Genomic DNA, 17,054 nt, shown 5'->3' with positions numbered 1-17,054 from the left:
ACAATAGTAGCAGCAGATTTAAAATTTGTAGGCTCCGAGCCTCTTCATTCGGACCCGATTTTTAAGAACATAACTTTTGCTTCTAAAAATCCCAATAATCAACATGCACAGTTCAATTTTTTTGTGTACAGTACTTTAACTCCCCTAAACATTTTGGTATTGGCCTAATGTTCCTATTTGTTTTCTTTGTTCTTCTGCAATTCCAGCTACTTTTTTTATCACGTGTACCTGGAAATGTCCTAAAGTTTTATCCTTTTGGCGAGCTCTGTCACAATTTCATTCTTCAGTCCTCTCCTGTTATATTCCCCTTACTCTTCAAGTTTTCTTTCTTTTGGATCTTTTATCACTTTCGCTATCCTCTTTCCAACTCTTTTACATTGATCTCTTTTGCACAATAACTGCAAAGGTAGTTTTAGTTTAGCTTTCTGGAAATCCTCTTTGTATAGCCTTACAGCTCTTGCTCATTCTGTTGATAGAATTAATGGTTCAACCAGCTCATATTTTTCAAAGTGGCAATTGTATGTAGAAGATGTTCTGATTAACTTGGAGAGGAATTCTGACTTTATCTCCACATATTTTTTTTGTGCTGCCCCATCATCTCTCCACTGTAATTCACTACTGCTACCTGAGGCTGGGGTTGGGATTTGGCAGTGTTGGGTGCGTGCTTTTATATGTATTGATGCTTTTATGGTCATGTCATATTTGACTTCCTCTAATTATTATCTGCATATTTATTAAAAATGTAATTAAAAAAGCTTCAACCTCAGAGATGGGAGTATGAAGTCCAGATAATACATGAATTATTTCCAATAAAAAATAGCTTTTAGCCATTTGAAATTCAACTTTTTTAGCCATGACCTGACATTTTGGGAGTAATAAATGCATTTTTCTTAGCTAATTTTAGCGAATTTATATCAACAGTGATCAAGTTCATTAAGGTGCTTAATTGGATTTGATAATATATAAACAAAATGTATGTTGAAGTTCTAGAATATGTACTTTAAGTATTGACTGCCTTTTTCAATTCACTTGTTTTTTTCATTAGAGGCCAACAGAATGAAAACCCATCTTATATATACAGTACCTTATGGAGACACCATAATGTGGCACTATTTGACAAAGAGTCAGCATTAGTATGAGTAAGTTCTGAAAGTAACTGCTCAAACTGCAAGTCGAAAGAAACTGTAGGATAAGCAAAACATTGTTGTGTATGTAAAGCCTACTGCTAGATAGAATTGGGGATTCGTCCAGTTCTTTATAATTGGAAAATAATCACACCAGTGGAAAATTACACTCCTTATAGAATTCATTTATCAACTAAAAAAATAATTGAAATGAAAGTAAGTAGCATGTAAACACCTCTAAGCATCATACAGTAATTAATTTAGTCTTGTGTATAATTTACAACTATAATAACAGCCCTGACTTGCTTCCAAAGTTTAGACAGAAATATAAGTGGAGTACACATATTAACAACAGTATAAGCATTGTTATTAATATTACCAGAATAATAATGCAGCCCACAGAATCTACTACTGTATTAATTTGTACATATAAACAGTCCTTAAATGTTGTCAAAATCCCTCTTTTCCTTTAAGCTTTGTACATTTACTGTAACTTGCTTTAACATTTTTAGTAAGATCAGTTTCTACAATTCACAAAATGTCACAACCAGTTAATAATGGGATCTCTAAAAGAGGGTGTTATGCCCCATAAGATTAATAAATAGTATCTTAAGATCCATACCAGAAATCAGAACATTCACAGTAAAAAAAAAAATCATACTATAGAAGGCATTTGCTTCTATTCTGCTTCATAAGAAACAGAAGATGTCATGGAAGATGAAGGAGAAAGCTTAAAAGAAACAGGTGAGCTGTGTTGGCTTCTGTGAGATGAAAATTTCAAGGCAGCAAAAAACTCCAGCAATGCCACTTTTTTAATTTTGCTTGTTTGATATGTAAAGCAATTCTTTGAATTAAAATTATTTAGAAATAAGTCCTTTTTGAACATGTTATTACATTAGCTGCTTATAATGAACCAAATGGTAGCTCTAAGAATAACAATACACAACCCAATCCAGTACCTAACTATTTGATTAACAAGTTATTATGTCCCTTCTGCTAAATTTGATCACTTTTTGGTTTCCTGCGGCACCTGAGTGGTACAACATTGAGATTGTAAGAAACTTCTACAAATTATATAAAATGATCCTCCTCAGTCTCAGTAGTATGCAGTTTCATGTAAATGCTCAACTGATTCATGTCACAGAAATATCTGCAAACACTCTGGGCTCCTTTGTTTTACTTTTTTAAGGAGAATCAGGATGAGTTTCAAGAAAGATTTACATGGAAAATCAAACAAAGCAACTTACAAATTGTACAATTTGCAAATTGTACACTCTTAAATTAATTATTTACTGACAGCATATTACGCTCCACATATTGTCGTTTGCCTTTATTGCTGCTTTCTTTATAGCGCCTGTTGCTCATGGTTAAACACTAATGTTATGAAAAAGAAAAGATCATTTAGGTCCACTAGATAATCATCTTTTCCAGGAAAGTGGGGGAACTCCATACTGTATATGAGGTAGGGATGCTAACTCTGGAAACAATTGCTCATTATGCAGACAGGTACAAAAAAGTACAAGGAGAGGACAGAATCAGCATTCAGACATTAGAGTACAGAAGAATAATCACCGACTGCAGAGGATGCATCATTATGTTTTTGATCATTATAGTAGAGCACTTTAATTTGAATGCAAAAAAGCCACATGCATAAAAAACTCACATAAGACCAATATCTTCTTCCTAAAGACAATCTCAGTTAATTTATTAAATTACAATTTCTCTCTGCAACAATAATATGAACTTTGCAAATAGCCATGAGTTCACAGAAAATCACAGAGGAAATTTTCTAAACTGTGATAACTAATTGGCAAGGTTAAGGCTGATTTTTTTAATCCAAAAAAAGCCTGCAATGCTCAATATTAAACACCTTTTTAAACTGTATAAAAATATGATTTCACTGTCAAACAGCAACTGTATAATAAGTATTTTTTTCCTTTCATGTCCTTGTTACTACCATCTAAAAGCTTTAAATGTAATGCTCTGTGTATATAAAAATATACTAAAGTATCTAAAATTTTAAATCTCAATAAATTAAAATGACTATTACATGTGTTCTTTTTCATAATACAGATAAACCCACTTAAAATTTCCAAAGTTTTCTGGACAGCATAATGAAGTTGTTTAGTTATTATCTTTTTCGCCCATAAGAGTAAACAGCATTACAAAAATAAAGCAGAATGTTACTACTCAATAATAAAGGCTACCTTTTGATTGCATGTTATAAGTAACAAATTGGAACTTTTCCTCATATCTGATACAATTCACATTCATTTTAAAAATACCTTATCTTGGGTTGTAAATCTAGTGTCAGTCTTGCATGTTTCTGGACTGAAACCACAAACTATTATCAGAGTCCTTTTAGAACCTCAACTGAAAATAGACAAGTTACTATTATTCCCTAAATTGCTGGAATTCAATGCATGATTTTCTGTCCACCATGTGTGCTTTGATATTAGTCTGCAGCACCTGCCCTAACCCTGATCTTTTTTGCATACAATGCTGCCTAGTGTCATAATAAGTGGAATCACTGGATATGTCTGTATTTAAAATACAGTGGACAGACGTCATGCCCTTACTATACAAAAGTCTGGGCGATTTTAATAATAAACTAGGTACCATATGTATTTATATTATTGAAGGAATTGAGTTGCGACTTCCTGGAAGATGTGTGGACAGTACTACCAGAAAATACACCTGTATGTCAAAAGTTTATAAGTTTGGTTTACAGCACTATGTACAGCAATCAAATCAAGTACTCTGAACCTCTAATTCTAACAACATAACCAAATAAGATAAAGACTATACATTTGCCTGTTTTAGATCATATTCACTTGTAAGCAATTGAATGCTACAGACACAAAGCTCATTTTAATTTGATTATGAAAAATGATTGTGCAACTATTGTAATGAGCTTTTGTAGAGATTTGCTTAATGGTGCAAGGTAAATTGTAAATTCATAAAAATGATTTGTCAAAAGCTTTGACAGAATAAAGATAAACCAAATTTTAGCTTTATTATAATTCCAAAGATATAATCACATCTATTTAATTTGTACCCAAAGTACTGCAAGTAGCAAAAACAAATGCATTCATATACTGAAACCTAACAAAACAGAAGCTAGCTGGCAAAGAATATGTTGAGTCATTTAAAATCCTTTACTTTTTGAATCAATCTTGATAGGAGATGTATCAAAATGCTTACATTTAAAAACTAATGTTGATGGCATAAACTCTGGAATACAAAATGGATCATTTTAAGACAGGATAGTATTCTGTTTAAAAGGACTACAATCAGAAGAGACTATATCAGACCAAAATAAAAAAAAAGCTGAGTTAAATAAGTTGAAGTAAAACATACCGGGGAAGTCTAAAAGCAAAAATAACTAATAAAATTTCCAATGAAAAAAAAAAACAAACAAAAAAACACATGCATAGCTGGGAAGGCATCTAATTTGAAATTAAGAAAATTGCAGGCTGCATCCACTGCAAAAGTAGTTAAGATTAAAGATGCAACTAAATCTTCTCCAAAAATCTACACAGACAAAGATTAAAAAGTTAATATGAGTAAACAATAATCACTTATAGCAGTTACAACAAATCGTATCTATGGTTTCTTACTAAGAATCTAAGCCTATTCTGAGGAGAGATGCTGGTCAATCCTATTGAAAAGAAACGCATCCACATTCTACAGCTCATTTGTTACTGGGTTAAATGAATATGGCTCCCAATATAAAACTGTCTTCTCAAATTATTTATTAAGTTTAATAAACAAAGAATCTTGAGATATCTTATCAAACAATATCTAAAAAAACTGGTTCCTTCCTCTTTAATGAACAAGATTTTACAAACATTCATGCATAAACGCTGGACAACTGTATTTTTACTGACCATTCTCTGGTAGAAATGGTCACATTTTTAAAATTTCGGTACATATTTCAGGGTTGCATGCCACTGCCTCCAGTTATGTCTAACTACTATATAAAAATTCCAAAGTTTTGTTTGTAGGTACTCTATAGTTACTTTAACTATTCTCACAACCAGAAAGTTTGATCAAAATGACTGGGGATTTTCATTTGCAAATCAATCACTCTTTTTCACATTTCTGCTTGAAAAAATTTTAATAAAACAATTAAATTGCAAAAACTGAAATGTCTACAATTTTTAAATATTCATCTATTCTTTGTGGTATTTGAGTGAATGGCCTGTATGTATCAATAGCACCTGATGACCCCAAATCTCTTGATTCGCTAACACAATGTCTAACCTGTATCTCAGAATGGATGAATAGTAACTTTCTCAAATTAAATAAAGAAAAAAACGAAATCTTAGTGATTGGCAATAATGGATACAATGAGGCTATTAGAAATAAACTGGATGCATTAGGATTAAAAGTCAAATCGGAGGTAAAAAGCTTAGGGGTAACCGTTGATTGTAATCTGAATTTTAAATCGCATATTAATCAGATCACTAGGACAGCATTTTTTCACCTAAGAAACATAGCAAAAGTTAGACCTCTTATATCATCGAAAGATGCAGAGAAATTAGTTCATGCGTTTGTTTTCAGTCGGCTAGATTACTGTAACGCACTCCTCTCAGGATTACCCAAAAAAGACATCAATCGTTTGCAATTAGTGCAGAATGCAGCTGCTAGAATCCTTACCAGGAAAAGAAAATCCGAACACATTTCTCCAGTTTTGATGTCACTACACTGGTTACCTGTGTCATTCAGGATTGACTTTAAAATTCTGCTTATGCTTTACAAAGCCTTAAATAATCTCGCCACTTCTTATATATCGGAATGTCTGACACCTTATACTCCAAATCGTAACCTCAGATCCTCAAATGAGTGTCCAAGAGCAAAACTTAAAAGAAGTGGTGAGGCGGCCTTCTGCTGTTATGCACCTAAAATCTGGAATAGCCTGCCAGTAGGAATTTGCCAGGCTAATACAGTGGAGCACTTTAAAAAAACTACTGAAAACACATTATTTTAACATGGCCTTCTCATAACTTCACTGTAATTTAATCCTGATACTCTGTGTATCCAATTCATTATAATAACTATTCATTCAAAATCTGTACTAACCCCTACTCTCTCTTCTGTTTCCTTTTCCGGTGTCCTGTTGGTGGTGGCGCATCTACCCAAAGCACCATGATGATCCAACTATGATGGATGGATTAAAAGCCAGAAGTCTGTATGACCATCAGCATCAAGTGACTCTGTGAAAACCCGAACTACAAAGAGGACTATTTCATTTATGTTAGGTAGAATGCCCAGAGGGGACTGGGCGATCTCGTGGCCTGGAACCCCTACAGATTTTATTTTTTTCTCCAGCCTTCTGGAGTTTTTTTTTTGTTTTTTCTGTCCACCCTGGCCATCGGACCTTACTACTTTCTATGTTAACTAATGTTGTCTTATTTTAATCTCTTATTTGTCTTTTATTTTTCTTTTCTTCATTATGTAAAGCACTTTGAGCTACTTTTTGTATGAAAATGTGCTATATAAATAAATGTTGTTGTTGTTGTTGCCTTTCGCAGCTATTATATAGCAGGTAGTCTTTTTAAACATGTTTCTGTTTATTTTGAACAATGTAGTGGGCAAGATTTGCCTATTACTCTATGCAAAATTGCTCAAGCTGTTGGGTGCAGTGGCGGAGAACAATTTGTAGGTCTTGCCACAGATGCTCGATAGGATTAAAGACAGACCTCTAACTCAAATATATAAATTTTCTTTATTTTAACAGACTCTATTGCTCATTTTTCAGTAATAAAACTACCAGTTACTGCTGTTGAAAAGCATTCCCACAAAAAATTTTACAAAAGGTATACATACAATTTATATTTGACAATTTTTATTTTTCCTTTTTAGCTTGTTTCTGAAAGTTTTTCATTTTGTTTACAGTAATCCCTCGCTATATCGCGCTTTGCCTTTCGTGGCTTCACTCTATCGCGGATTTTATATGTAAGCATATTTAAATATATATCGCAGATTTTTTGCTGGTTCGCGGATTTCTGCGGACAATGGGTCTTTTAATTTCTGGTAGATGCTTCCTCATTTGGTTTGCCCAGTTGATTTCATATAAAGGACGCTATTGGCAGATGGCTGAGAAGCTACCCAACCAGAGCGCGTATTACGTATTAAATAAAACTCCTCAAATATATTGTATCCCCTAGAGGATATGGCCGCTCCTCAATAAACGCGGAAAGATTACCTTCACATTGCTCTCTTTCTTGCTGGGCTTGCATATGGCTGATTTGTCAAGCGATATGCTTCCTGCACTGTGCTTCGCATACTTAAAAGATCAAACAGCACGTATTGATTTTTGATTGTTTGCTTTCCTGCTCTGACATTCTCTGAGGGGGTGTGAGCAGGGGGGCTGTTCGCACACCTAGACGATACTATCGCTCGTCTAAAAATGCTTTCATGTTGCTCCCTTCTGTGCAGCTGCTTCGTGAAGCGACATGCTGCACGGTGCTTCACATACTTAAAAGCTCGAAGGGCACGTATTGATTTTTGATTGTTTGTTTTTATCTCTCTCTCTTTCTCTGCTCCTGACGGAGGGGGTGTGAGCTGCTGCCTTCAACAGCTTTGTGCCGCGGTGCTTCGCATACTTAAAAGCCAAACAGCCCTATTGATTTTTGACTGCTTGCTTTGTTCTCTCTCTCTCTCTCTCTCTGACGCGCACTCCTTTGAAGAGGAAGATATGTTTGCATTCTTTTAATTGTGAGATGGAACTGTCATCTCTGTCTTGTCATGGAGCACAGTTTAAACTTTTGAAAAAGAGACAAATGTTTGTTTGCAGTGTTTGAATAAAGTTCCTGTCTCTCTACAACTTCCTGTGTTTCTGTGCAAATCTGTGACCCAAGCGTGACAATATAAAAATAGCCATATAAACATATGGTTTCTACTTTGCGGATTTTCACCTTTCGCGGGGGGTTCTGGAACGCAACCCCTGCGATCGAGGAGGGATTACTGTATTTTGATATGGTGTACATGGTATGCTGTTTTGCAGACCAGCTGGAAAAATTCTTATATAGCTAAACAATATAGTAATATAAGTTTAGAATATTAGGCAATACATTGTTATAATAGTTTTGGGGGCTTTTTCAAAAGTATTGTATATCTTCATCAAAGTGTCGTCCCAAATATCAGCATCCAAAATTTTAACTTTATTCAGAACAACAAAACAAAACACTAATTTTATTTGTTTTTGTTTACTTAAAAATGAACCCAAGATAGAATTTTTTAATTGATCTAGATTTGTTTTCTAAATAATTCACATTCTATTTTCCTTCTAATGACAACCGGTTTTGTTTCTTTTTCAAACATGGACCTTTTCTGTTTCCATTTCCACGAATATGGAAATCTCTTTCTCCACATTTATGCCTCCTACTCTGTACCTTCTATTCTATTCTTTGTGAATTTCAATTAAAAAAAAAGTACAAAAAGCTTGGTGAACGACAACAATTAAATAATGCAGCATCAATGCACTTGAAAAAAGTTATATGTAATACTGAAAAGACAATGTTCAAGACACACGCAGCAGCTGGTTTTCAAATACAAAATTTACGTTTAGTTTAGTTTAAATTAATTCATACAAGTCATATTAAATTATCAACATAAATGTAATTTTCTGTGATATACTCTAAAAGAAAACAAAATATTGAGGAGAAATATAAATACACATTGCAGTCTGCTCACCTGTCGTGGCATAATACAAATTCAGATTAAGAAAATAGCATTTCACACAAATATCAAGCATGCAAAACAAACATTCATGTAAATATACAAATACAAATGTGTACAGCATGGAGTACAGTAATCAAGTGAAAAGAAAAAGGTAATCTTTTTAATACTGCCTTATCTTAACTTTTATCATGTACTATACATTTACATTTAGGTTTCTCATTTCATGTTTTTGTTAACAACTTTGTATATATATTTGGTACTTCTCAGAAATGCGATACCATGACAAATGAAACTGGAAAATAAATGACTGTATAGGATAAGGCAGTAATATTTGTTGAGAAAATTAAATGAGCTTGATGATAGAAGATGCACACACTTAGATCCAAACTGAGAATCAACAAGGTGATACCTACTTTCTGCAGCTAGTAGTCCTAGAAGGAGGGCAGCATTAGGATAAACAACAGACGTTAACACATTTTCAAAAAAGAAAATTCATATAGTCACAATGAGGGAAGAAACAAAGCTAACTGTTCATAACAAATCTATGTTTAAGATAAAGCTTCCATTCATTCCACTATATTTTATGCAATTATTAAGAAAATAAGTTAAAAAATATGATACATGGGAGGAAGAATATTATGAAACAGAGCACGTGAGGTGCTTAACAATAACAAGGTGTTTAAACTTGTCAGTTTACAAAATTACATTCAGCTGTAATGTCTATTTACACGATCACTCACTCTTTCTAACAAATATAAAGACTGGCAATAACAGTACTGTCAGGAAGCTGCAGGCAATGTGCAAACTTGCTAATAAAGAAACAAAATAAAAATGTACTAGGTTTATTTTTGAAAATGTTATGTTCGCTGAGATGAAACAGTAAACCATAAGCATAATCATCCCTTTAATCACTAAATACTTAACTTGATATTAAGCAATTTTAGTAAAGCATTGGTATATAACCATTGTGTACATTATGAAAACAACACTTAACCATACATTCAAAGGGGAGAAATGGCTAAGAAGTGAAAGATCTCATATCATTCAACAGTACAAGCATATGGTATAAGATAAGCTGTATGGTACAGAATAAAGTATTTTTCTCAAAGTTAGGAAAATGGCTTTAAACTCACCTCAAATTTGTCAACAGAGAGAACTGTCTGCTATACAGCAGTAAAATATATAACTGAAATATACCATTAATAATATTAAAACATTAACATCAACCTGCTTACTTTCAGTTTTTTGCAAGAGGTTGATTAAAGTTTAACATATTTTGAATAATCTCTGGAGGTATTTCATGTTCAAGTAAAAACAAAATACAAGTTCTATGCGTTTCAGGATGTGTTTCAAACTTTAGACACTTGCTCTTTCTCTTTGCATACTTAAGGTGACATATTTCCAATTGTATAATTGAAAACCCAAGAAAGCAAGGTTGCACAGGCACACAAAAACATTTCTTGAATATATGTCTAACACTAGTCATACCCAGCATAACTCAGAGAAAATTACATATAATCTTTAATACGTCCAATCCCTCAGCAATTTCCCACATACAAACACCTAGAGGGTAGACATGATCATTACATGTATTTTTTTGCAAATCACATATAAATTTGGTATTTAATATATTATACCATTTATTTAGATGTCATAGTTAATTAAACCCATTTCTTATGTTTAAAGGTCAATGCTGCTATTTATTGTTTAACCTTTACAGATCTTCAACTGGTAACAAAATAAACATAAATTTGCAAAAGATGTGCGGAATATTAACTTCTAACAGGCGATAAATGCTGCATTATGCAGTCCAAAGTCCCTGATGTTTTTGCGTGGATGTGCAAATAATATGTACAAAGCAAAATTTTTCCTTCAGGACAAATAAAGTTTGTTCAATCTATTTATGTATCTACAAAAGATGAAACGTGGCATCTTATTGCTATAAACTCAATGAAATAATCCAAAGAATATCACATAATGAGCAGTGTTTTTATATTCTTTGTTTACCATTAGATGCTAAAACAAAGAATGATGATAGTGAAACAAACATATTTCAGCATATACCTTAGTTAAACTTATATTTTTGGATTAAATAAAGCAATAACAGATAATGATTATACATAAAATTACATCTTGCGTACCAGTTGCTGAAGGATGATTTCAGCCTCACTACAAATTTATATTTCCTATTTCTGATACAGGCGGCACGGTGGCGCAGTGGGTAGCGCTGCTGCCTCGCAGTTGGGTGACCTGGGGACCCGGGTTCGCTTCCCGGGTCCTCCCTGTGTGGAGTTTGCATGTTCTCCCCGTGTCTGCGTGGGTTTCCTCCGGGCGCTCCGGTTTCCTCCCACAGTCCAAAGACATGCAGGTTAGGTGGATTGGCGATTCTAAATTGGCCCTAGTGTGTGCTTGGTGTGTGTGTGTGTGTGTTTGTGTGTGTCCTGCGGTGGGTTGGCACCCTGCCCGGGATTGGTTCCTGCCTTGTGCCCTGTGTTGGCTGGGATTGGCTCCAGCAGACCCCCGTGACCCTGCGTTTGGATTCAGCGGGTTGGAAAATGGATGGATATTTCTGTTACATGTGCCTTTGTTATACTTAAATGCAAAATTCATATTACGGTAATATTAATTATCTAAGAAGGCATTTTTGTTTTGCTTTTTTGAAAACAAATTGTTCATAGGATTGGCAAAAATTCATTTTAACGTCAGTGCTCAGTAAATATTATTGATTGCTTTTGCTGATGCTATTTTTCACTTCAAATCTTAAGGCAGTTTTGAAGGATCTACTGTGAAATATTTAACCAACATGTAAATAAAATAAAAAAAAAGAAAAAAATGTAAAAATCATTTAGTGGTGCTATTACCAAAAACAATGAAGCTTAGAAATTAACGATTGACTTTACAATGCTCATACATAAAGTACAAACTCATTTTTCAAGCATTTCTGAAAACCCTTCTTAATCAGCCACTTTGCAACTGAGCATAAAGTACTACAGTACTGAAGTTAACTCCACCCCCGAAGACACCTACAAAAATCCATTACAAGTCGATTGAAAAAGAAGATGCCTGGCAATTCTATGATTATAAATTGATGCTTTAATACTCCTGTTGAATGAAAAAATGTGAAAGGTAATATGAAGTAAACATAAGATCATAATTTAATAACATAAGAGTATAAACAAGCACAAGTCCAACACATATTGCTTTTGAAACAAACACAAACAAGCCCTTTTAGATAACAATGGAGTTTTGTTGCTTACTGAGGTATACAGTGCCCTTTCCAACAGAAAGAATAAACAGCAAGTGAGATGGTACAAGTAGGCCAAAGTGTTACATGCATGAAGTCTGCATGTTCTCCCTCCCTGATACACCGGTACCCTTAAACAGTACAAAGGCATGCAGGTTGGGTGAATTGCCATTGCTAAATTAGCCCTACTCAAAACTTCACTTCAGTTTTAATGAAGTTTATCTAATCTAATTTATTCTGTACTAATGTATTCTAACCTGAGAAGCATTAACAACAGGGCGCAAGTCCATAACAGGTGTTTGCTAGGACTGGTTCCAGAATTCCTGTGATGAACTGGATGGATAGATGGGAATAATACAATGAATACAAAGAGCCTGCACATCACAGCCTAATTTACTCTTTTTTGGACACATGGTCACTTCTTAAACAGACTGGTGGAAAATTGCAAATTATTTGTGTATCCTTAAATGAGGCAAATAAATTCCTTTTTGGGCAGTGTACGATGATTTCAAATACTGTATATACCATATTCCACCATGCTGCAAACTTGCCGATGTGCTTTATTATTTTGTTCTTTGGCTGCCATCTGAGGGCAATTTACAAATGTCAACAGGCAGGCACAAAGTAGATACCCACTAAAACCCAATAGCTGTCTACCAACAAACTCTCGGTTTGTTCCTTTTTCACACTTTCAAAGTAGCTCAGATGAAGCCATGGTGGGTACTCCCAGGCTACTTTGCAACAAGAGCTGCAAAAAGTCCTCAGTGATGCTAAAATTACCTGTATGTTTAATACTGTGAACCTTTATGGCACGTGTGAAGAGCCTTCAAGAGGCTGGGTGTGTGAATGTGTATCAGCTACAGCTGAGGTGGAAGACACAAAAATAGGATTCAGCGGATGTTATTCTGGGTGGGCTTTTTTATTGCAGCAACACTCTTTCTATCAAAAAGTTATATCCCGAGTTGCTGTTGTAGGAGAGAAGGAGAGATGTAGCTTAGTTAATTAATTATCCATTTCGCCTTCAGCAATGCCAGTAATTGATTAAATAATTTGGTAAGTCTCCTATTTTATTTACATTACTTTTCTCTATTGTAGTTGGCAGGCCTCCGCTCTTTAGACTTATATCAAGGTAACTGAAACATACTTGCTTTAATAAACAGAGTATCATTTATTGATAAGCAATTACAGAAATATAATAATTACATATACTGTGTACAGTAATCCCTCGCTATATCATGCTTCGACTTTCGCAGCTTCATTCTATCGCGGATTTTATATTTAAGCATATTTAAATATATATCGCGGATTTTTCGCTGGTTTGTGGGTTTCAGTGGACAATGGGTCTTTTAATTTCTGGTACATTCTTCCTCAGTTGGTTTGCCCAGTTGATTTTATACAAAGGATGCTATTGGCAGATGGCTGAGAAGCTACCCAATCAGAGCACGTATTACATATTAAATAAAACTCCTCAAATATATTGTGAGCAGGGGGGCTGATCGCACTCCTAGAGGATACGGACGCTCCTCAAAAAACTCTGAAAGACTACCTTCACATTGCTCCCTTCCTTGCTGGGCTTACTTGTTACGCGATATGCTTTCCGCACGGTGCTTCGCATACTTAAAAGCCCAAACAGCACCTATTGATTTTTGATTGTTTGCTTTTCTCTCTCTCTCGCTCGCTCGCTCACTCAGACATTCCCTGCTCCTGATGGTGGGGGTGTGAGCAGGGGGGCCGTTCGCACTCCTAGAGGATATGGACGCTCGTCTAAGAAATGCTGAAAGACTACCTTCACAATGCTCTCTTCCTTGCTGGGCTTACTTGCGGCTGCTTTGTCAAGCGATATTCTTCCAGCACGGTGCTTCGCATACTTAAAAAGCTTGAACAGCACCTATCGGTTTTTGATTGTTTGCTTTTCTCTCTCTCTCTCTCTGACATTCTCTGCTCCTGATGCACACTCCTTTGAAGAGGAAGATATGTTTGCAATCTTTTAATTGTGAGACGGAACTGTCATCTCTGTCTTGTCATGGAGCACATTTAAACTTTTGAAAAAGAGACAAATGTTTGTTTGCAGTGTTTGAATAAAGTTCTTGTCTCTCTACAACCTTGTGTGTTTCTGTGCAAATATGTGACTCAAGCGTGACAATATAAAAATAACCATATAAACATATGGTTTTTACTTCATGGATTTTCACCTTTGCGTTCCAGAACCCCCCACGATGGAGGAGGGACCACTGTATATTGATACATAAGACAGGATGCAGACAGACTAGACAAACATATAATATGGAACAGGCTGGCTGCTTACTGGTTATTTAGAATTCCAATTTATCTTGGTACAGATAAATAGTTTTATAATATAAAATTTTTAAAGGTGATGTTCAATGATGTGTGGAGTAGGTGCTTAGTTGTTGACTCTGGTTCAAATGGAGAATTCTTCTTGTGATGGAGTTCACTCTCTCTCTTTCTTGCACAATCCTTTCTTTGTAGTGTTCTTTGGTACTGCTGTCTCGGTTTGCTTTTGTGCTGTGCCTCCTGCAACTTCATAGGGAAAAGAATTACTCTTCCTGGCATGACAGTTTAGATGCTAAAGTTCTCTTCTTGAAGTAATGGCAGTTTTCAATCTTATCAAACTGCTGGCACAGTTACTTGGCTTGGCAGATTGGATCTCAGCTTTCTGGTCCACAAAGAGAAGCGATTGGACATATCAGCTCCCTAAAGAGAGAGCAGCTAATCAGATTTTTAGTTTTAAAAGATCATAATGGAGAATGTGAGAGCAGAGTGTTTCCCTGAGCTTTTTCTTAGGGGGTCCTCAGAATTTTCCTTTGAGATCACTGAGTGTGTCCCAAGAATCCTAGATGGTATGAGTGCAACTGGTTTACGAAAGAAGGTGGAAACTCTCCTGATTAGATTGATGACACTTTCAATTACAAAACCAGTGTCTTCCCATAGGTGCATTATTTTATCTATCAAAGTTGTCATTCACTGATTTACAGATCTGTGTTCTGGCTCGATCCATTTTGTGCTTTTAGGATAAAGACGTTTGCAGAGAAACCTCGGAAAAGATGTCAGTTCAACTCTGATTTACACCTTTGTTATCAGATGAAGTATAGGCTGGTTCTGATATGAAGAGTTCAGGCAATTACTCGGGAATGCAAGCTGGGGAAAGTAGAAGCTGGACGTCTATATTTCTGTTAAATCTACTTTCTCAATAGGTGAGGTGTGCCACAAAAGCCTAGCAATATGGGCTAGGCCCACTTTGTCCTATATTGTCCTTCCTTTTCTTTTCTTACCACTTATCCGCATGACCAATTATAACACATAAAATGTCTGCATGAAAATAAAGCAAGCTGCAACCTTAGAACAAAACCAAAATATAAATATCAAATTATACATTTTCTAATTATTACTAGTATAAATTATTTATATGAAGTTAAGTATTTATCTATAAAACGTAACACAAATATTTTAATGCATTTGATCATGAAAATGAGGTAATCTCAACATATATCTTAGTATTCAAAATGTTCACAGAGCTGTCATAATTCTAATTTAATTTATTATATGTGGCAATCGCTGTTCATGGCTATGGTCAGTGCAAAAGGCAGCTCATTTAAGAAGCAGTTAGAGATTAATGACTAGGTCAGGGAATACGTACATTATGAAGGATTTAACATGCTGCTGTAGTTATGATGGAGTTTGAGAAACACTCTTAAATTAACAATTGATCTTACGAAGTAGTTTGCAATGTTCTTAGCATTACAATGCTTTCAGGAAAATGCACCCCAGATTGGGGAAAAATGCAAATATTTGAAAAGATGCATATATGTAACAAAAATGTAACTTTTTTAATGATATGGGATAACAGGCTATCAGATAGGTGACATATTAAGCAAAATTACTACTGAAATGCTTGAATACTTTACAAACATAAAGTAAAAACCTACTAAATCTAATGATGCTCTGAAATGTACTGTATGGTCCTAATCCTGCTTGATGAAATTTTCAAAATTATAGCAGAATATGACAAGGATGGTTTAGAAAGAAAACAATAAATACTTGACTGGCAAAAGTTACTTGCCCCAGTGTTCACCTTATTTAAAAGCTCAAAATGTCATTAACATAGACAGGCCCAGCTATCATGGTCTAAATTTATACTAAAAATGAACTGGTGAACTCTTCTTATTGTGTCATGCTTAATGGTTGAAGTAAGAGTCAAGGCCCGTTTATACTTTATGCATCCACATCACTGCAAGGATCTGTGTGACATACCTTTGGTCATCAGTCCTGTCGCATAGACCCTTTTCCATTGCTGACCGCATGCCTCCATAATTTTGTAACAGTGTGGTCCTGAGTGAGTCTGTGTGAGTCAACTATTCATGCACTAGACAATAAAACATGCACTCATTAAAGAAAAAGTGGTGTAAAGTTTCACTACCTGCCCATACACAATCTAACATTAAAACCTCACTGTGACAGCCAAATACTCACAGATTCAGGGTAAGAATTTGCTTAGACTCTGGTCAAAGATGAAAGTTTGTGCAGACAGAAATGGAAATATCCCGGGGATTTGATATGTAAAGTGAAAGTAAAAACACTGGGAGAAAAACTTTGGGATTCTACAGCCATTCAGCATTGTGTGGTGCCGCCACTGGCAGTTCACTGTCAAAATGTTTATGAGATAAAGAGGATTATCAGATGATATGGTATTGTATATATCAGATACACAAAACACTGTGCCTGCAGTCCTAACAGCACTAACAAAATTTCAAAAGATTTCTGGTCTCAGAATTAATCTGAATAAAAATGTGCTCTTTCCAGTGAATTCTCAAGCACACAATATTAGATTGGACACCTTCCCTTTAAACATCACAGATTAGTTTAAATACCTAGGGGTAAACATCACAAGTAAACATAAAGCTATTTATCAACAAAATGTTGCTGTCTGTATGAAAAAAATTAAGCAAGACTTGCATAGATGGTCTACCCTTGATCTCACT

At 34.9% G+C, this 17,054-nt stretch overlaps 1 protein-coding gene across 15 annotated transcripts in view; it reads right to left on the bottom strand.

The window, feature by feature from the left end:
• The window catches only part of caska (calcium/calmodulin-dependent serine protein kinase a), a 664,459-nt gene that overhangs the window by 165,287 nt on the left and 482,118 nt on the right, over window positions 1–17,054 (bottom strand). For 11 of the 15 annotated variants that reach the window (XM_051926109.1, XM_051926105.1, XM_051926112.1 and 8 more), the window contains exon 11: window positions 9,227–9,244. The exons of the other annotated variants lie outside the window; for them this stretch is intronic. In XM_051926109.1, the coding sequence (XP_051782069.1) occupies window positions 9,227–9,244 (18 nt within the window). The remainder of the gene's footprint in view (window positions 1–9,226; window positions 9,245–17,054) is intronic. 15 annotated transcript variants of the gene reach the window in all.

The sequence above is a fragment of the Erpetoichthys calabaricus genome, chromosome 4, assembly GCF_900747795.2.
Source record: "Erpetoichthys calabaricus chromosome 4, fErpCal1.3, whole genome shotgun sequence".
NCBI classification, from domain to species: Eukaryota; Metazoa; Chordata; class Cladistia; order Polypteriformes; family Polypteridae; genus Erpetoichthys; species Erpetoichthys calabaricus.
Note: the sequence above shows the minus strand (reverse complement) of the source record. Positions and strands in the feature narration are given on the sequence as shown.